This window comes from Protopterus annectens, chromosome 1.part0 (assembly GCF_019279795.1).
Source record: "Protopterus annectens isolate FY-2018-M chromosome 1.part0, PAN1.0, whole genome shotgun sequence".
NCBI classification, from domain to species: domain Eukaryota; kingdom Metazoa; phylum Chordata; order Ceratodontiformes; family Protopteridae; genus Protopterus; species Protopterus annectens.
Genome location: NC_056725.1, coordinates 621,702,561 through 621,724,441, shown reverse-complemented (window position 1 = coordinate 621,724,441; position 21,881 = coordinate 621,702,561). Strand labels below are relative to the sequence as shown.

At 40.9% G+C, this 21,881-nt stretch overlaps 1 protein-coding gene across 3 annotated transcripts in view; it reads right to left on the bottom strand.

The window, feature by feature from the left end:
* The window catches only part of UBR2 (ubiquitin protein ligase E3 component n-recognin 2), a 5,196,118-nt gene that overhangs the window by 516,474 nt on the left and 4,657,763 nt on the right, over positions 1–21,881 (bottom strand). For all 3 annotated transcript variants that reach the window (XM_044061864.1, XM_044061881.1, XM_044061872.1), the window contains exon 42: positions 1,964–2,072. In XM_044061864.1, the coding sequence (XP_043917799.1) occupies positions 1,964–2,072 (109 nt within the window). The remainder of the gene's footprint in view (positions 1–1,963; positions 2,073–21,881) is intronic.

The following is a 21,881-nucleotide window of genomic DNA, read 5'->3' as shown; positions in this document are numbered from 1 at the left end:
CTCCCATAAAAAAATGTCATCAATAAACCTCTTATAACATTTCAAAAAGAAAAAAATGGGAAATACACTAGTGTCAATCTCCCAATCTGTTAAAACTAAATTAGCAAATGCCGGGGCCATCTTTGTACCCACTGCCACACCCCTGACTTGGTGATAGATGTCTCCATTAAAGTGGAAAAAGTTATTCTCTAAAACCAGGGCAATAAGAGTGGCCAAAGTGTTGATTTGTTTCTTGGGTAATTTAACATATTTACATAAATAATGTTTGACATACTCAACCCCTTCCACATGGGGTATACTGGTATACAGGGCTACAATATCTAACGTAACAAGTATGCACTTAGATAAGTCAATATTAGCAGTATATAATGTATTTAAAAAGTCCAAAGACTCTCTTATATAATGGGGTCGCTTGAACTAAGGGGTTATGGACAAAGTCAATGTACTGAGCAATGTTCTCAGTGTTTGTTCTTAGAGATAGTAAGTCTGAAAGGGGGATTTGCAGAGTTCTTATGTAGCTTAGGGATGCCAAACAATTTCCCTAAACACGGATTCGGAGACCACATGAATAAAAATTCCTCTTCAGTAATGTGATGATCCTCACGTAAAGATTTCCATACCTTGTCGATATAGTCAAACTGCGAAGTGACTGTTTGTAAGGAAACTTTCTCATAGAAGTCATCGTTAATTAAGTCTTCCTGAATTTTGTTGACATAAGCACCTTGGTCCATAATCACAACTTCTGTCCCTTTATCAGTTTTCATTACTCTCAGAGTAACATCATTAGACAATTCCATCAAAGCTTTTCTTTCGTTGACTATTAAGTTAAACAATTTTTGTTTGGATTTAACATTTAACATGTTTCTAAAATCTTCCTCATACATTCTAAGAAAAGTAGATAAGGTGTTATTAAGGGGTGGGTTAACCAGGCTCATTTTCTTAGGGACTGAATTATGGCACTGAGTATTTTGGCTCTGTGAACTGTTAACAGACTGTGAACTTTGCATATCATCGTCTTCATCATCAGTATCAAAAAACAGTTTAAGATTTAACTTCCTAATGTATAACCTAAGGTCTAGTAAAATGTTAGATAAATTTGCCCTCTGTGAGGGAATGAATTTAAATCCCTTCTAAAGTACATTCAAATGATCCTGAGATAAATATGTATTAGACAAATTGAATACAGACATCAAATCAATATCATTACAAACACAGTTAATGTCATTACAATTAACCATGATTTGACCTTTATGATTGTCCAGAGTCACATCCTGAGTATTGTCATCAGAAAAATCATTTGAGTCAAGTGTAACTTCTGTGGGAGGAGGAATATTTACCGTGTTACCGTGTCACTAACAGCATGTCTAACTGCAAAATTACTGTTAAATCCTAACATCATAGAATCCCCCTGTTCCCTTACACTGAGAGTGTACTGAACAAGTGTCACAAGAAAGAGTTACCTGCAACTTGATCTTGTTACCATGTGTCTCAGAGGCGTTACAAAAATCAAATGTCAATAAGTAGTTAAAAACTGAGTTACCTCTGCATCTGGCATATTGCCAAAGCCACTGGACACTGAGATGACTCACCACCAGTACTTTACCAGTTAAATTCAGAAAAACAAAAAATATAGCTGTCAGGTAATAGATTTCTGTTACCACAAATTACTAAAATGAGAAAGTACTTCTAAAGGAAGAATTGCTCCTTTGACAAAAATAAAAGTGAGTGGTCTTAAAATGCTGAGGCAAACATGAATATGATTAAACAACTTTAAATGCAAAAATTTCTCTCTCTGCCCAAATAATGTAAATACCCAGGAATCAATAGCAGCATGAAATGCCAAATTAAAATTGCAGGATAATTTTAAGTTACTAACCATGCTGATATCAATTATGAAATATGCTGCTGGAAACTAAAAATCATATACTTTCTTAAAAAATTAGTAATTACATTATGCTGTTACCTCTGAATTAATGGATCAGTTGCATCACTATTAATTCGGAAGAGATCAATCAGATTGGTTGGCAGGGAAAGGTAGCGACACAGATGCTCAAAATGGTTAGGTCCATGCACTAAAAATAAGAAAGCAAGTCAAATATATATTACCTCAGTGCAAAACATCAGATAGCGAAAAGGAAACATTTTCAAGTGTCATTATACATAGAACATTTTCAAGTGTCATTATACATAGAACAATCAAATAATTTCTGACATTCCAGTTTACTCAATGTTTACAACACAGTGAGGTGAAGAACAAAAATACTATTAGCACATTGAGCCACTCATTAAAATAGCAAGGAATATGAAAGTCTAGACTTTAAAAGTGAACTGCTTGAGAAACCATACAGATTATAAATGCTGCCTTGAAATAAATCACCAGACACACACCTGTAATGGTGCCATTAAAAATAATTGGAAAGATGAATGGGCAGAAAATAATTTAAGGATGGACCAGACATTTTAATTTGTATAACTGCACAAAGCACAACAAAGATGACAAACTAAGAGAAAAAATAATAGTATAATGCCTCTTTCCATCTTCATTTTTCACTTTGAATGGATCTGGCAGTATAAGTTTTACTGGTGTTAATGTGTTTGCATCTAAACCACTAGTATGCACAGCCATACCTCTCAACCAGCAGACATTAAAAATAGGTACAGAGATCCGTGAAAAGTAGATACATCCAGCAGAAAATCTCGACCTCTAATTAGCATCAAAAGTGAATACCAAACAGCACATAGCTCTTCCCAGTTCTTGAAAGAATGTGAGATACTACTCGGAAACATGTTTAAAAAATAAAGACAGTGACAAAAATGAAAGAAAAATATAAGCACATTATCAATGATACTGTGCAAAATCTGAATTTAATGAACTGTATTGCAAAATTGTACCACACAAGGTCATTTATTTTTGCATCAGAAAAAGGGAAATGTAAGATGTGTGCTCTTTTTCTTTAAATTATTGATGCCACTAGTATGTTGGTCATCCTCATAGATGTATACTACACTAAAGGCCACTGGGGCCTTTTTATGCCTAGCCAAGCATCCTAAACTTTAACAAGTTCTGGTACCCTTGATAGTATAAAACAGTGGCACCAGTAATAAAACATTTACAAGTAGGGGCCTGGGAGATGGACTATTTACAGAATGCCTTGTGTCACTTAGAGACATAGGTGCATAACAAGGGGTGAATTTCCAGTTCCCCATCCAGTTGTCCAAGTTACACTTGAACTGGATAAGGTAGAAACTCTGCTTCACATAAATGGTGAGCCTGTTCCAGAGAAGGTGTAGTCTTTGGAAAATATACTTGTTTCTGCAGTAGGCCCTATTTATATCACAGGGAAGGTGTAAGCCTTTAAAATAGGTAAAGCTGGTGCTGTTTGGTTTGCAAATATACATGAGGCTCATCAAAGTGGGATCAGAAAATGCCTTGTATGCCAGATACAGATCTCCCCTCAACAGTCTGCAGGAGAGAAAATACAGGGAAAGGTTTTGAGGTGGTCTGCAGAGGACATGTTATATTTGCCACATATTGTTTTAGTGAAGAACCTCTGTGGAAGTTCCAAATGTTGGATGTGCCTGGTTAGTTATATACCAAATGGGGTACTGTACTCAATGAAATGTCTGATGAATGCTGAATACAGTGGAACAATGACATCCTTGGACCAAGATGCTATAATTTTGTTTATAAGTTGCATAACGTAGAATAATTTCCTCACTACTGCAGAAACGTTAGATTTCTGTCTACATGTGCCACCAAGTCTCTGACTATTGGGTTTGGGTTGATTCTTAGGGGAGTGTTGTCAGTATGGTATTTACCAGGGGTGGCTGACTTCCCAAAGTTTACTATTTTGCATTTCTTGGCATTTAGTTTTAGTCCATGACTCTGACACCAGTTATGTGTCTGTGTCATGTAGTGCATTTTTCTGTGTTGGACAGCTTCAAAAATCTCAGAAAATTGTGTGAAGGGATAAATCAAACCTGAAAATACACACACATCTCCAAAAACAAGTACATCATGTGCAGGGATAAATCTGACCTGAAAACAGGTACGGTCCTCCAAAACAGGCAGAGTTGAATTGTCTGTGCACACCACAGTTTTCATTTGTTTTGGTCCCCTCAGACCTCATTATTACTGGCCTGGTCCCCAGTGCCCCAATTCCATGCTGGTCTACTAACCATTTCCCCCATCCAGAATTACACAGGTGTTGCTGGGGCTGGACTTAGATCTTAGGGAGGTCCTGACAGCTCGGCCATCTATGCTTCCGTCTAGTGTTTTTTTTTTTCTTCTTGTATTACATGCCCTACCCACTTTTCCCTTCATGCTTGTTGGTCATGTCCAAGGACACCTCCCATCTCTGAACCATACTTTCCATTATAGAGAACCTCCACCGAGCATCCATCCCTCCCTGCCACACTGTTAGTCACCCAAGCAACTAAACAAACCCGGGTTGGCTGGGCTGTATGGGTCTATATTACGTGATCAAATGGTCAAATATTCAAACACATAATAGTCGACCCATAATAACTGAACTGCCACAATGTCGAACGGAAAATAAAAAAAAGAAAAACCCACCCAAACAAACCATTTAAACAGTCTACGCAGGGGGACAAGCCCCCCACTACTTAAATATACCAACTCTGAGATTGCACTACAGTGTAGACAATGGAAAACTTCCATTTCCACACTGTACAGAGATCTCCATTGAACCATTCGACATTGTGGCGGTTTGATTATTATGGGTCAACTATTACGTGTTTGAATATATGACCATTCAATCACTTAATAAAGACCCGGGCGGTACTTATAGCTTTATCCCTCACAGCAAAAATAGCTTTGTTGGAGTGTATAACAAGCCTTTGAAATTACAATGTCACACCAGCAATGAATGGAAGTACTAAAGCAATAGGAAACTGCTCTCATATACTACACATGTTCAAGTAAAGAAGCACTAATATATGGCTAAAATACATTAACCAGTGAGAAAAATGGTGACCATCTCTCATTTCACTACAGTGACACTTGGAGGAGTAAAGCAGAATGAAAATTATATAAAAAGTCACAAAACTAAGAAAACATTTTCAAAAGATAATATACAGTCTTCAGCATGTTAGATGATGGCAGCATATCCCTCAACTGTCCACATTTCTGCATAATGTCCAGATTTTTGACTCATATTTTTGGTCTGTTCCTAGATTCAAAGGTGATTACTAGGCTAACAATCACAAGGACCTATTTAAGCCTAGCCATGCATCCCAAATCTCTGACAAGTTCTGGTACCCTTGATAAGTTTAAGCAGGAGCTTGGGAGGTTAATATTTACAAGCATGGGACTGGGAGATGAACCATTTACAGACTGCCTGTGTCCAACAGAGACATAGGTGCCAAACCATGGATGAATTTCCTGTTCCCCATCCAACTGCCCAAGTTACATTTGAAATGGGTTGGGGAGGAACTATACTTTACATGGATGAGGGAGCCTGTTCCAGAGAAGAGCTAGCCTCTGGGATACATACCTGTCTCTCCAGCAGGACCTATTTATATCACAGGCAAGGTTTAAGTCTTGAGAAAGAATAGTTGTGCAAAATCTTACCATAACCATAGATGCCCTTCTCTTCCATGTTGCAGTATTCTTACTGTGGGATTTCCCACCTCATGTGACCCAACGTTGGCTCCTATACAAAAGCTTAAGCCTGGCTGCCGTAGGTATGTGGGACATCACATGTAGAGCCATAAACCAGGGACCTTAAATGTGATGTCTACACGCACAGACCTTAGAACTTGAAGGCCAGACCGACAGTCTTAAGAGAGGAATAAGAGATTGTCAGCTAGAAGAGTCACGTGTCATATGCTGGCTAGTTGCTCTTGGTTAAGGGTAGAGCTTCCTAAAAGCTGGGTCTACTTCACAATGTCGAAAGCAGACAATATCGAAGCTGATATTGTCGGCAGCTCAACATCGAAAGTGCAGAACATCGTGCAGGCAAACGGAAATATCCGTAGGGAGAGATTTACGTTTACCTCAATGTAGTGCGGTCTCGGAGTTGGAATATTTAAGTAGGGGGGTGTGTGGGGAGCCTACGCTAGTTAGTTTTTATTTTTGTTTGTTTTTTTTTTAACGTTATTTGATGTTTTACTACATCGATCACTAGAGGCTGACCCTTAGTGATTCGATGTAGTAAAATTTCGATAACGTGATATAGACACTAAAAGCTCAGAGCTATGTTAGTAGTCCAATGTAATGCAGGGGGAAGGTGGGAGGGATGGAATACTGCAACATAGAAGAGAAGGAAATCTATGGTTATGGTAAGATTTTACACAACTATTCTATGTCCTTCTATTCCTATGTTGCACTATTCTTATTTTGGGAGAGTACCATAGCTAGTTAGAGGTAAGGGTGATGGTAGAGGAGGAAGATTCCAGAAAACCATGCAGGATTGTTCAAGCAAAGCCTGTCCTGGCTCTGGAGACTTGATCTAGTTTGTAGTGCTTGGTAAAGGTGTGGATATTGGACTAGGTGGCAGCTTCTAAAATGGAAGCTGTGTCCAGCCCTTTGAAGAAGGCTTTGGAAATAGCCATACCTCTGGTGGAATGAGCTCTCACCCCCCTGGGGTAAAGGTTTGCCATGCTGCGAGTAGCAGAAATGAATGGATTTTCTGATCCATCCTGAGAAGGTTTGCTTGGAAACTGCCTTGCCCATAGCTCTGAGGTGGAAGGAGACAAACAGTTGTTCAGATTTTCTGAAGGGTTTAGTTTTGTCTAGGTAGAATCGAAGTTGTCTGTGCACATCCAGGGAATGGAGAATCCTCTCTTTGTTGTTAGCTGGAGAGGGGAAGAAGGTAGGCAGGTGAACAGATTGATTTAAGGACAGCTCGTTTACCACTTTAGGCATGAAGGAAGGGTTAATGCATATGCTCACCCTGTCCTTGTGGAAGACAGTGTAAGGGGGGGGGGGGCAGGCCATGAGTGCCTGCAACTCTGCCACTCTCCTGGCAGAAGTGATGGTGACCAACAGTACAGTTTTCCATGTAAAGAGTTGTAAAGTAGCATTGCTAGCTGGTTCAAAGTGGCTAAGTGTTAGTTTCTCCAGGACAAAGTTTAGATCTCAGGGTGGTGGGATGGGTTTTCTAGGTGGTCTGATGTGTAAGACCTCTCTCAGGAAAGGTTTAACATCTAGCCTGGATAGTAAAGGGGGGTCTAGAGGCAGGCAGGCAGATATGGCTGAAAGATGCACTTTCACTGAGGAGTAAGAAAGGCCATCCTTAATGAGTTCACACACATATGCAAGGACTAGAGAAGGATCAGCCTGGCTGGGGTCCCTGTCTTTAGGTAGACACCATTTTGATAATCTCTCCCATTTTGATAAGTATGATTTTCTAGTAGTAGGTTTCCTGGCCTCCCTCAGGACTGTAAGCATGTCCGCTGAATAGTGGTATCTAAAAGGGATTAGAAGATTATCACCCAAAGTGTTAGTGCTAACATCTGTAGGTAGGGGTGGATTAGGGTTCTATTTTGTTGAGTGAGAAGGTCCACCTTGTGGGGTAACTTGTGGTGATTGCCCTTGGCTAGACAGTGAAGTAGGGGGAACCAGTGCTGACTTGGCCAGTAGGGGGTCACCAAGAGTTTTGATTTGTCCTTCCTGATTTTCAGTAGGACCTTTCGAATTAGAGGGAAGGGGGGAAAGGCATAAAGAAACAGCCCCTTCCAAGGAATGCTGAAGGCATCTGCTCTCCAGGCTAGTGGGGAGTGATCCTTGGTGCAGTAACTGGTCAATTTTCTGTTCTGGGGGGAGGCAAACAGATCCACTTGAGGAGTGCCCCACTGGTGAACAATGTCTAGAAAGCTTTCTCTGTTCAGCATCCACTCGTGCTGTAGAGATGTTTTGCTTTGGAGATCTGCCTGTTTGTTGTCCTGAGAGGGTATTGTAAGAGGCCTGCAGGGACAGGTTGTACCTGGAGGCAATTTCTCAGATTTGTACGACTATTCTGCAAAGGAGGTAGGCTTTGGTTCCTCCTTGTTTGTTGAGGTACCACATAACTGTGGTGTAATCTGTGAATATTAGAAGGGTTCCTGGGTAGACGGTAGGAAGAAAATCCTCCAGGGCTAGGAGAACTGCAGTCATCTCCCTGATATTGATATGTTTTTTTTTTTTTTGAATGGCAGGACTCCAAATTTCCTGATCTCTGAAGTTCTTGCAGGTGGCACCTCACCCTAGGTCTGAAGCATCTGTGTAGATGAACTGGTTTGGGGAGGGCATTTGGTGAGGCATTCCCGAGTCGTGACAGGTTTGTTGAACCCACCACCTTAGCTCTGACTTGAGACAGGACAGAAGGGGAATTTGCTTCTCTAAAGAGTGTAGCTGTTGTGACCACACATTCTTTAGGTACCATTGTAACTTCCACATGTGCATTCTTGCCAAGGGAAGCATGGGAATGGTGGCTGCCATAATCCCCAGAAGTTGCAGGAATTGTCTTGCAGAAATTTGGGATTCCATTAAAAGGTTTTGAAAGTGAATGGAGGGGGAGTGAACATTTTGCTGTGGGAGAAAGGTCCACATTAGATCTGTCCTGATCCTGCAGCCCAGAATAATTTTGTTTGCTGAGGGAGCAAGGAGGATTTGTTTAAGTTGAGGGTGAAGCCCAGGTTTTGAAGAAGGGTGGTGGTGAACCTGAGGTGGTCTCTTTGACGGGTTTATGTCTCTGCTAGAAGGAGACTGTCATCTAGGTAGGGGTAGAGTTGTATACCTTGGGTCCTGCAGTAAGCAATGGCTGGGGCTAGGCATTTTGTGAATACTCTGGGTGCTGTAGACAAACCAAAGGGCAAGGCTGTAAACTGAAGGTGAGAACAGGGTCCAGAAAAACGTAGAAATTTTCTGTTGGAGAGTTTTATGGGGATATAAAGGTATACCTCCTTTAGATACAGAGTGGCTATAAAGGCCTGGTCCAGGATAAGAGAGAGTAGGGTTGGTAGGGAGAGCATTTTGAAAGAAGGCACTTCCATAAATAGGTTCAGGAAAGATAGATCCAGTATAGGTCTCCAAGGACCATCCTTTTTGGGGACCAGAAAGAGTCTTGAGTAAAATCCTTTCCTTCCTGCCCGGGGGAAACAGTTTCTATTGTTCCTAGATTTTGGAGGTCTTGAAGAGTTTGTGGCAGGGGGTGGATTTGGTTTTTTGGGGGAAAGGGAATGGGCTTTGGGGTGGGTATCTGTTTTGGATGATACTCAGAAGCTATTGGTCTGAAGTGATGGTTTTCTAGATGGCCAAACAGTGGGATAGGCAGGCTGACAGAGTCAGATGGGCAAGGCAATAATGCATTGTTGGGTGCATTTCTATCCTGAAAGGACTATCTAGGACTTGGTTGAGAGGTGGCAGGTCTGGAGAAGATCTGCCTTCTGGTTCCCCTCCTGTGCCTGGAGGATGAAGGGGTGGCAGAGGAAGGTGTTCTCCTGACAAATGAGGTTTTCACAGGGTAGTTCATGTAATAATTTGGAATAGGGGACACAAACAAGTGCTTGATGTCCTGTAGTTCCTTGCTTTTCTTCTGCAGATTTTTAAAACGTTCTGCAGACTGTTTTCCAAACAAAAGATTATGGTCTAAGGGGGCATTCATAATCTTAGTTCTGAAGTCTTCTGGAAGAGGTTGTAGGTGGAGCCAAGAGTATTTGCGGAGGCTAGAAGCACAAGCTGCTGATAACTGCACCTAATTGAATGTCTGTCTACCTGTGAAGCCAGAGACAATTCAGATGTTATGTCTGATTTGGTAGGGCAGTCAGGTGAAGCAGCCAGGAGATTAGTAGCTTGTGAGACCAGGTCCAGTGCATATTTAACCATGTGTCTGGTAATTTATAGCATGGAAGGCCAAGGTGGAATAGGTGTACACTTTTTTACCCATCCTGTCCATGGTTTTACTGTCTTTATCAGTACGCAAAAGAGATGCAGAGGGAATAAGGTTGGACTGCTTGTCTAGAGAGAAAGGAAGGGGGTTTGACTAAGAATTTTTGATCATCAGGAACCTTATAAAACCTGTCTGGTCTTTTGGGTTCAGGTGGTTGAAAGTCTGGGTTTTTGGATGTAGAGGTGAAAGCATCCAAACAGGCAGGTAAGACTGGTGGGATGGCTGATGGGGAGGGAGACTCCACTTGAAGGAGTTCAAAATACCTCCTCTGGGTGTCAGTCATCTGGGTAGTGTCCCATTTAAAGTACTCTTTCATCTTAGTTATTGTTTCACCAAAGGTAATGTCCTCTGGTAGTGAGTCCCCTTCAATAGATTCCTCATCTGGTGAATAATATTATAAGGGACAGGCAATCTGGGATGCATAAGAAATGGACTCTTCAGAAGAGTAGTAAGATTCTAGTCTCTCCTTTCCTTTTTGGGTAGTCTGCAAGGGGAGAGAAATGGCAGAGGTAGGCCTAGGGCTGAGCACAGGTATAGTGGAGGGAGTACAGCCTGTGGGCCTGAGGGCCATAAAGGTCTGCATCAGCTGGTTCAGGTGTAGGAGTCAGATGTTTAGTTTTCTGTTTATGTTTAGTAGGAGTGGGTTTGGGAGAAGGCTTAGGCTCAGAAGCTTGAGTGTCAGGAATAGGAGTATCCGAAGGCCGAACGTTTGTGGTTCCCCCTCCACATCGGTAGTAACCAACGTCTGGACCATCTCTATGGATGTGCAGGCCCAACTTCTGAAGCAGCTTCCTCGGTGGGAGCCGAAGTAGTCGGTTCTGTCGGACATCCCTCAACTCCTACATTGGAAGCTGGTGGGACACGTCCGATGGCAGAGAAGCAATGGATGTAGGCCTGGAAACTTCGGCTTTTTTACAGTGGTTCAATGGGAGTGGCCGTTTCAGGGTCCATTCTAAGTGCAAGCTTTTTGAGAAGCTGGTTCTCTAAATATAAGTTTAGTGCAGCCAGACAGCTGTGGAGGGTCTTTGGAATGAAAGATTGACAAATGGTACACACAGTATGATCGTGTTCCTTCCCAAGACAAAAGCTGCAATGGTTGTGGGTATCCTTATGTGGTATCTGACCCCTGCAATGGCATTTGCCCTTTTTAGCTGACATCGCTAAAAAAATACAGCTAACCAAGCTCAAGCAAAAATAACGCAAGGTTTCCCCAACAGGGTACTTAGCTTTTAGAAGTCTTCTAGAGTAGGAGTGAAGTGAACGATGTGACGTCATCTGCGGCTGAAAAGTTCTGAGGTCTGTGCATGCAGATGTCACACTTTAAAGGTCCCTGGTTTTTAGCCCTACATATGATGTCCCACACACCTACAGCAACCAGGCTTAAGATTTTGTATAGGAGCCAACGCCGGATCACCTGAGGTGGGAAATCCCACAGTAAGAATACTGCAACATAGGAATAGAAGGACATCGGGTAATTCTGGTGCTGTTTGTTTTGTGGATATGCAGGAGATACATCAGAGTGGGGTCTGACAATGCCTTGTAGGCCAGCCATAGATTTTCCCCTCAAAAGCCTGTAGGAGACAGAATACAGAGATAGAGCCTTGAGGCAGTCTGCAAAGGATATGTTACATATTCCTTGCATCATTATGGTGAGGAACCTCCGTGGATATTCCAATTGTTGGATATGCCTGGTTAGGTACATAACAAAGGGGGAATTCTATTCAGTGATAGGTCTGCTGAATGCCGAATACATTGGAACAATGACTTCCTTAGACCAAGATGCCATACCTTTGTTTATAAGCTGCACAACATAGAATGATTTCCTCACCACTGTAGACACGTGATGGTCAAAGGCTAGATTACTCTCTGTGTGCTGTAGACACGTGATGGTCAAAGGCGAGATTACTGTCTGTGCTGTAGACATGTGATGATCAAAGGCTAGATTACTGTCTGTGTGTGTCCCCAAGTCCCTGACTACTGGGTCAACTCTTAGGGTTGTGTTAACATGATAGTTACCAGGGGTGGATGACTTCATGAAGGATACTATCATGCACTTTCTGGCCTTTAGTTTTAGTCCATGGCTCTTGCCCCAGTCGTTTGTTTGTGTCAGCCCTTCTTTGAGAACATTTGTGTCGGTGAGTGATTCAATGACAGCTCCTAATTTGCAATAATCTGCAAATTTAATCAGTCAGAGGCCAGTGACATTGGCCTTAACTTCAGAGAAATAAATGCCAAAAAGAAGTGATTCCAGGACCGATCCCTGAGGGACTTTGTTTGTGACTGGCCTCTTTGTAGAGGGGGAATCCCCATTTCTAACTTCCTGGGTGCTGTCTGTTAGCCAGTTATCTATCCACTGAGTGGTGTAAGGGTTTGTACCCAACCTCTTAAGTTTGTCAACAATGCCCGAGTGGGGGATTGTGTCAAATGCCTTGGCCAGGTCAAGGTACGCAATGTGAACCATTTTGCCCTTATCTATTGCTTTGGTGACCATTTCAAAGAAGTCCATCAGGTTAAGTAGGCATGACCTGGCCTTGATGAAACATAATTGGGTTGGGTCCAGTGTCCAGAGGTTTCCTATGTCATTACTTATCATTTCCCCAATAATTCTTTTTAAGGCTTTGCATAAGAGGCTAGCAAGACTTACAGGGTCATAGGTAGGTACTAGGCTATTGGCCCAAGGGTCTAAGTAAGCTTAGCCAACAAGGTTCCTGGCTTACGCCACCCAGGAAAGTTCAGTTCCTGTGCCCCTGTCGAGCACAGCCACAGAAGTGATCCCCGGGGTGTATTTTTTATTTCCCATTCACTCATCAAGATTTTTCTTGAAGAGTGCTAATGAAGAACTTTGCTTGACATAGATGGGTAGCTTGTTCCAGAGTATAGGAAGTCTATGGGACAGGAATCTATCCCTCCAGCATGTCCTGTTTATTATGGTGACATGGTTTAGGTCCCTAGAGTGTGTAGGGATTGGGATTTCTTTAGGTGTAGCATGTCCAACATATCTGGGTTTAACATAGCTTTATGTGTTACGCAGAGATCTCCTCGGAGTAGGCAATATGCTACAGAGTAAAGCTGGAGTGTTTTGAGACGGTCAGTGTAGGGCATCTGTTTGAGGCCAGTAATCCTCTTTGTGAGGTACTTCTGAGGCCTTTCCAGCTGCTGCAGATGTCTTGTGAGGTACATTCCAAAAGGGACATTGTACTCTATAATGGGTCTAATGAGTGCTGAGTAGGGGGGGACAATGACCTCTTTTCTCCTGGATGAGAACCCTTTTGTGATAAGGTGTGCCACATAGAAGGATTTCCTGACTACTGTGGCGATGTGACTATCAAAGGAGAGACTACTGTCCACCTGGGTCCCAAGGTCTCATCACACATTTGGCTTTAAGTAGACTGCCGTTTATGTGGTAATTCATGGGTACAGAGTTTTTATCAAAGGGGATGACAATGCACTTTTTGGCATTAAGCTTGAGGCCATGTCTCTGACACCAGGCATCTGTCTCAGTGAGGCCCTTCTGTAGGAGCTCCACATCATTTGGGGACTCTACTATGGCACCTAGCTTACAGTCATCTGTGAACTTAGTTAGCCAAAGGCCTTCTGTGTTAGTCTGTACTTCAGAGAAGTAGATACCAAACAGGAGAGGTCCAGGAATGAACCCTGTGGTACTCCACTTGTCAATGGTTTAAAGTCAGATTTGAAGTCTACAACTTTCACAGTGTGGGTTCTGTTAGTGAGCCAGGTGGCAACCCATCTTGTGACGTAGGGATTTATACCTAGTTTAGTGAGCTTAGCTATAATTTCAGAATGGGGGATGGTGTCGAAAACCTTGGCGAGGTCAAGATAGGCTGTGTGAACCCCCTTACCCTCATCTACGGCTATGGTGACTGCCTCAAAGAAGTCTATTGGGTTCAGAAGGCATGATCTGCCTTTCACAAACCCGAACTAGGTGGGGTCTGGACTTTGGAGGTTACCAATGTCTTTGTTTATGAGTTCCACGATGATACTTTCCATGGCCTTGTAGACCAGGCTCGTCAGGCTAATAGGGGGATAGTTCCCAGGATCAGTGGTGGCTCCCCCTTTGTAGAGTGGGATAACTGTTGCTCTGCGTCATTCAGTGGGCACAAAGCCTGACATGAGACTGTGACTGAACATGGTGCTTAGGTGGGGAGCCAGCTCATTCTGAAGTCCGTGTAAAACGCAGCCTGGGATGTTGTCCGGTCTAATGGATGCTGTATTTCTGGTTTTAGAGAGTGCAGCTTTTACCTGCACAGATGTGTTTACAGGGACTCTGCATTCTTCCTGTATAGATATGGGCCCTTTAGGGGGTGAGAGGGGGGTAAAGTTAGCACTGAACCTATCAGCCAGGATATTGGCAATATCAGTTGGTTCAGTAATTTTCGTGCCGTTGTGCTGTAACTCAGAGCAGATCTGGATTTTGCCACTGAGATTCTTGACATAGCTATAGAATGCTTTGTGGTTGCCCTTAGAATCAGTGGCGATTTTGTTTTCGTAGCTAGCTTTGGAGGATCTTATAAGAGATCTCAGCTTCTTACTGAGGCTGACCAGGGAGCTCCTCCACTCATGGGATTTTACTCTCTTCTGCAAAAGTTTCTTTCTTCTGTTGTAGAGTTTGTTTATGGCAGGGGAACACTAGACTGGCTTCCTTTTTTTGGAGGACAGCGTCTTGGTTCTGTTTGGGATAGCACGATCCATGCACTCGTTTAAGTGCTTATAGAGTGCATCTGTGCAGGATTCAGCAGTTGTAACTGTATTGTCCATCTTGCATGGGTGTCATGAAGTTCGCCACTTCTGTCTTAAGAAGCATGAAGTTCGCTTTGGAGAAATTTTTTACCATGGTTTCCTTAATGGTGGGTGGGTCTGTAGATGGCTCTCCTTTGTGCAGAGGAAATTCTCTTCATAGGCAAGTACTAGGCTAGCTGCCTTTTTGGACTGTTTGAAGCCTAGCCAATTTCCACCTGGAGAAAATCAAACCCTGCACCTTTTGTCTGTAAGGTAAACATCTTAATCATTATGCCAACCCCCAACAAATGTATTTTTAGCGCAAATCATTGAGGATTGAAGTCATTAAATAATGACAGACTCTCAAGTTTCAGACCTCATGTTCTTCAGAAAATAGATGCTAATGCAAAACCTGTTAATCTAGTAAGTTTCTAAGTTTATAAGAGCAATATTTAAAAACTGTCCCTGATTTGGGTTCTTTGTTCCCAAATTATTTGTGGTTTTGTCTAGAATGTTTGAGCAAAGGTTGTGAGGTATGGATGGCAGATCACCCAACCATACAAGAAAGCAGTAGTATAGAAATCTACTATAGAAAATGCATCTTTGATAAAACATACATCCAAGACTATCCATCCCTGCCAATACTCCAGTTTCTATACAACAGGTGACTATCATACTACCTCTCTGTGTTGTCAAAGCATATATACCCCAGTGAGTACAGTATTCTTTGAAGGACACCATACCTCTCAACCTCTTTGTGCAAGAAATCTAGACAAAGCCTGATAAAATGGGGGACAAAGGCCCAAAAATAGGAACAGATTTTAAACATTGCTCTTATAAGCATAGAAAGCTGCTAAAGAGACAGGATTTGTGTTAACATGCATTTTCTGAAGGATTTGTAGTCTGAAGTTCAAATGTATGCCATTAATTAGTGACTTTAGTCCTCAGATCATTCCAGATATTTGTCAGAAAATCACAAATTTTATGAGGAATACACCAAAAATATCAGGCAAAAAGCTGGACATTCTGCAAAACTCTGGACAGCTGAGAGGTCTTGATCTCTTGAGCTGTATCGTTTTTTGTGAACTACAAGATGCAAGCCATAAGTAAGCACTCAACAGACTATACAGAAGCCAGTTTTGATTTTACATTTCTCTAGGCAACTAGAGTTTTATGTTTGTAAAAAAGAAAAAAATGTGTATATTTTAAGTGTTAAATGGCTACCACTTAGTCAAACACGCTGTACTGTCTGGTGTCTAGACTTTCAAAGGACTTAAAATGGTTCTTTGTTCAGAATGATTATGGTAGAAGGTGCATGTCATCATTGGATCTATCACTGGCTTCTCCTAATTATCAGCTCCACACTGGAAGAAAAGTTACTGCTGTGTTATAGAAATTACAATTCAATCTCAACCCAGCACAGACAACTGCTAGTGCAAATGGCATTTCTAAAAGACAATGTCCAAATGAACTATGTCACTAGGTTCCAAAGCATGATGCCATTAAATAACACAGCATTCAAATCACAAAAAGGAAACCGCTTGTGTGAACAATACCAAGCAACTAAGACTTGACAATGGTAGATTGAAGTGAGCATGGCAGACAGTCTTCAGAAAGGAGGACTGCCAAGTACTGTTAGCTTTAGAATGTCTGTGTAAACAGGCCTTTGCAGAAAAAAAATTGCATATTGCGCTTCAAAGAAACATACATTTCAGGTCTACATCAGCAGATAATGACAAATGTTATCACTGAACCAATAACACAACCTGAAATAAGTAATGATGGGACAGACAAAATGCAGCAAAAAGCACTGCATGACCTACCAACACTGAACTTCACATTATTTAAGTGAATGTATGACACGAACAATTGTGCAGCCACAGGGCTCTCTATAACCAATCACGCTCCCTCAGAAATTCTGACCAATGCCTCTTACAAATCTATAAACCTAAAAAATCTCTTGGACAAAACCTATATAGCTATCTTCCTGCTCTATCATGGAATAAGCTTCACTTGGCCCTCAGAAATATCACGTATGCACATAAATTCAAGACAACTCTCAGAAATCACTTAAACAACTGCAGATGTTAATGTAACCATCCCACCTAAATTTCCTCCCTCTCTCCTCCTTTATTCTTTTTCCCTCCCTCCCTCACATTCCTCTCTATTAATTCCTTTACCTCAATAATATCTATCCTTACGTCCTGTTTACCTTACTACACTCTTTGACGCTTCTTTATATCCCTCTAATTTACTCTTTCCAGTAGCTTATTACTAACTTCCTTTATACTAACTCATTTTTCTTCTACTGCTCTCTATAACCCTCTAATTTACAGTTCCTAGTAATCTGATACTATTCTCCCTACTGCCTCCTCTACCTATCTCTTCTCCTCACACTACTATTTGTAAAACTAACTTACATGTCTCCAACACTAAACCACCTATAACACTTCTTCTGCATCTTAACTACCTTTGCCTGGGCCATATGCTCTTCCATACTCACCCCTATCTTGTAATCCCTCACAGACAATTTCTTCTTGTACTACATTTGTTCATCTGTCTTTCCTTTTCCTTTATATCTTTTGATACTAACTTCTATTGTTCTGCACTGCACTAATCTATTCTGTACAGTGAATATGTTTTTTGTACTATGATTCTATCATCTGTATAACTTGTCTTTTGAATTTTATAATTGTATATTTTGTAATGTGGAGCTGTGAATTATTATTCAGACCTGTTGATTTATTCTTTTTTTTTTTACTTCCAAAATTTGTACTTTGATTTTTATACTTGTATAATTTTGTACTGTGGAGCTTTTCTCCCCAGGGCCTCTGGTGAAAAATGGCACAAGCTCAGACAGACTAACCTGTTCAGCAAATGCCACATAAACAGATAAATAAATAAAGTATCCTGATTTCTTAAGGATGTCACTTTTTTAAGCTAAATTAAAAAGGCTGCACTTTTCTGATACCTACATACAGGCAAAATTGTGCCAATACCTCTGTCCTGATTCTGCCTTGACAAAAGACTCGGTATAACATTCTGTATGTGGTCTGCAAGTGTCAAAAATCAGTAGTTAAACTTCAGTGCCAACATTCTTATCCCCTGTAAAGCTGTCTGGTTCACTCCATTACATGGGAGTTTTGCTATTGTCTTAGTGCATTCAAACTAGTAATACAGCTGCTTCGTTTCTTCTCCAACCCCACCAATGGGCTATGCATTTTAAGTGAAATTTAAGAAACATGAATATTTGAGAAGTAAGTCGAGACAAGAGCAATGAGAACATATGATTATTTAATAACCATGCTACCAGCACTGTGTATTAACCATATGGAAAACACATTACAAACCACACCGAGTTGAAAAAAATTACTCTTTGAATTCACTGCATTCTATCACCACAGGGTTACAGTAAAACAAAGAGGATTATGATTGGGTCACCGATACTAATAGACTTATGTGTCTGAGACATGGATGCCAAGAAATTCACCATGACAGTGAAGCTCAAGAGGTGGATCTTCGCATTCATGTCGAGAACACATATTAGGTCAGGATCAGTGACCTGATCATAATTCTTTGAGGTGCATGGAGCTTTATCTGCTCCATGTAGTACTAGTTACAGTAAAAAAAGAAAAAAAAAAACTGTTTTGCTGCTTCGAAAGTCGTAAAGCACTTGGTGCACACTGTCAGAAAGGCAGTGTAACTCAATCCTTTATGTTTACAGTCAGCTTCCATGCCTCTCAGCTGTTCAGATTTTCACAGAATTGCTAGATTTTTGCCTCATATGCCTTGGTCTGTTCCTCATAAGCCTGTGGTTTTCAGACAAACTACAAAGGATTGAAGACACTAAATAATGACACAAATTTAGGTTTCAGACTTTGTATCCTTCAGAAAATGCGAATGAACACAAATCCTGCTACTCTAGTAACGTCCTAAGTTTATAACAGGAAGTCAGAGACACGTTACAGATGGACAGCAGGCAGAAAAAAAACTTGTACTCCGCTAGTGCTGTTTGCTGGTGAGTACTAGCCTGAGACTCAACCTTAACTTAAGCAGGGGGTGCTTAACATTTGTGAAGGTGAGATATTATGCCACTCTAGCGCTTAACTGATTTTTTTTCTGAATATCGGAAAATAATCACTGCACTCCATGCACTACAAATGTTAGTGCTCTTGTCTGCCTTGCATACCTCTCAACCTCTTAGAACAACAAATCTGGATAATGCCATAAATAATGTGGGGGGGGGGGTGGAGGTTAAAAAATAGGGAAAATGTTTAATATTGTCCTTTTAAACTTAAAGTTGATAGAATAACATTTTGCATCAGCATGAATTTTTTGAAGGGTATGAAGTCTGAAACTCAAATGTATTTGTTTGCTATTATTTTCTCTCTTCATCCCTCAATGATTTGCTACAAAATCTACAATTTTGTGAGGAAAAGACCAAAAATGTGAAGCAAAAATTTGGACAGTTGTGAGATATGCTGCCTTGCCAACATTCTGGTATGTACTAGAGCGCCCAGTCTATCAGTTTGTATTACAGAGTCATCTTGGATATGAGAATTATTTCTCTAGCTGTTTTAGTTATTGTAAATGATTCAGTAATCTATTCATCCATTAGAGATATGTAAGTTAAAAGGACCTGTACAGAATATGAAAATATGCAAATTGAGTGAAGTTATAGATACTTAGGGTCAAAGTTGTACATTACATAGCTGTTGCTCGTTGCCATGTATTTCAGCTAGGTAGGTCTGCATCGTGCTCTCAAGTTACTGTATGCATTCAGTTTTCAATCACTCCTTTTCAACATGGCTTCCATTGCTACATGCATACTTGCATTTGGACAGTCTTCACTTTTTTTCGAACTGCTCTTTTTGTTACAGTCACACTGTCCTCTTCCTTTTCTTTTTAATGACACAAAGTATTTGTGAAATCTTGGCTACTGTGTGTAAGAAAAAATAACTGGAGACTTGTGATTTGTTATCAACACAGTGTGAATTTCAGGTAAAAAGATCAGTTAATGATCTGTATGCTTGGCAATTCCTGTAATTTTATTAAAAACTTCAGGCATGCCATCATTTTAGTAGCATCAGTAATAACCTTCAGTTTGAAGAAAACTTAAAAGTCACCCTGATCAGGGAAAATACCAGATTAATGAAGGGACTGAGTATTATAGACCCCAGATGAACCAGAGAACCACAAATAAGCAACTCGGCTATTAGCATTTTGAAATCTTAAGCAAAGAAATGATTTTTAAACTATAACCCACAATACTTCAGTGAACAAAAGAAAGGCTATAATTTACACAACCTTTTCTTATCTTTTTCTACATGCAATATATTGTTTGCCTTAGTTTTAGGAGGACCATTATATAACCATGTCTAATTAACAGTTTGTTATATGGATGACAAAGTTTGTTACAGGAATTAAATTTGTTTTAATAAAGTGCCACAATATGAGCATTGTATTCATTTATGACTTCACTTACAAAAACAAAATCTCTAACAGCTGTCATAAGCACTGTCTAACAATGTGAAGATTCCTGGCATGTTGAACATGGAAAAACACTGTCAGAGCTGATCACAAATCAACTGATGGTACAGGGCAGCAGCTTATACGTGCAAGATCACAGAACAGTGGGGGACTGGGGAATTAGCCCTTTCCCTATTGTAGTGCAATCTTGGAGTTGCAATACATAATTAGCAGGGGGTGCAGAGGGCCTTGTCCACTGTAAAAAGCAAGATTTGTTCTGTTCTTTTTCTTTGATTAGCTGCTGACTGACAAGTTGTGCTTGATCAGTTGCCATTCGATACATTTCAGTTTCAATGAGCTGTTATAGACCCTAATGAGGGCACTGCCACTCCAGTAGTATACAGTCAACAATAAAGCCCAGACTACAGCCCAGCTGAACTGCGTTTGATTAGTGGCTTGGGTGAATGACAGAGCAGCAGGGGAGGGTTGTTTGCCCATTCTTGAGGTGGTGGGGTGGTAATGTAGGTGTTCCCTTCAGCATTCCCTGGTGGACGCTTGGTATACTGAGGTGGGGCATAGCTCAAGGAGGACTTAGGGTGATGGGCATAGCTAAGCTGCCACTGAGGTAGGATTAGACAATACTCCAGACACCCACCCCTCAAGTATCACCAAGTTACAGAAGTGGGAGGGGGAAGTGGTGGGTGGGGCAAGCTAGAAATAAAACCCAGTGGAATGGTGACAGTTAATTCTTCCAAGATGCCCTTAGGTTTCATGAATGCCCCCAACTATAAATCGGACAAAGTCAGGTGATCAGGAGTAGCTTGCAGACCCAACATGGATGACATACTGGGTAGAAAGGCCATAATAATGTGGGCACACACAAGTTTTAGATAAAATTTTGGGTCATGTTCTTCGGGTTGTCAGAATTCTAGAAGTAGAAATTCTATCACTTAAAATGGAATATTAAGGGGAGCAAGGGGGTCAGAGGGAATGAATACAAAAATAGAGCTGACCAATACTTGGAAATTGTACACATGTCCTCCTACAGGAGGAAACTTATATTGCCCAAGCCCCTTCACAAGGTACTCTTGAGGAAAACGGCTTTCTTTCTTTGTTGTCATGTGTTGTAAACAGACCTTTCTAGAGAACAACCCATCTATGCATCCGCTGCAGAAAGAAATCCCTGTTTAGCATTCATTTGTACGGATTTCCTTTTGACCTGCTTAACTAATCTGTCAGTGTGTTTTTCTATGAGGCTATATATATACCGCAGTTAACAGTCATTGCTAGTCTTCAGAAGCTGTGGGATCTTGCACTCACCCCCCCACACACACTTGTTGATGTACCACATTACTATGATACTGTTTTTTTTTTTTTAACATCTTTATTAAATTATCACTTAAGACATAGGCAAGCATACATTTATAGAAAAGAAAAAAAACATATTAACATTTTCCATTTACATACATTAGACATCACATCTGTTCCTTCTTTGTGACTATCAGTGAAATATTACATAAATTGCTGAATTCCTGCCTTCACTTAAACCTCACACCTCCTCCTCCTCCTCATGGAGATTATTATACATGTACTGTTCTCAGGATTTCCATTTAATTCTATATAATTTGTTCATTCCCTTTTATACGGATCCTTCTTTTAGTTCTTTTCTCTCTCTCATAATATTCAATACATCAAATACAGTTGCTTTAGACTTTAATTTCAGTTTTCTAGCAATTGCTTTTTTGGCAGACAGCAAAATTAAACTGAAAGCCTTACAACATT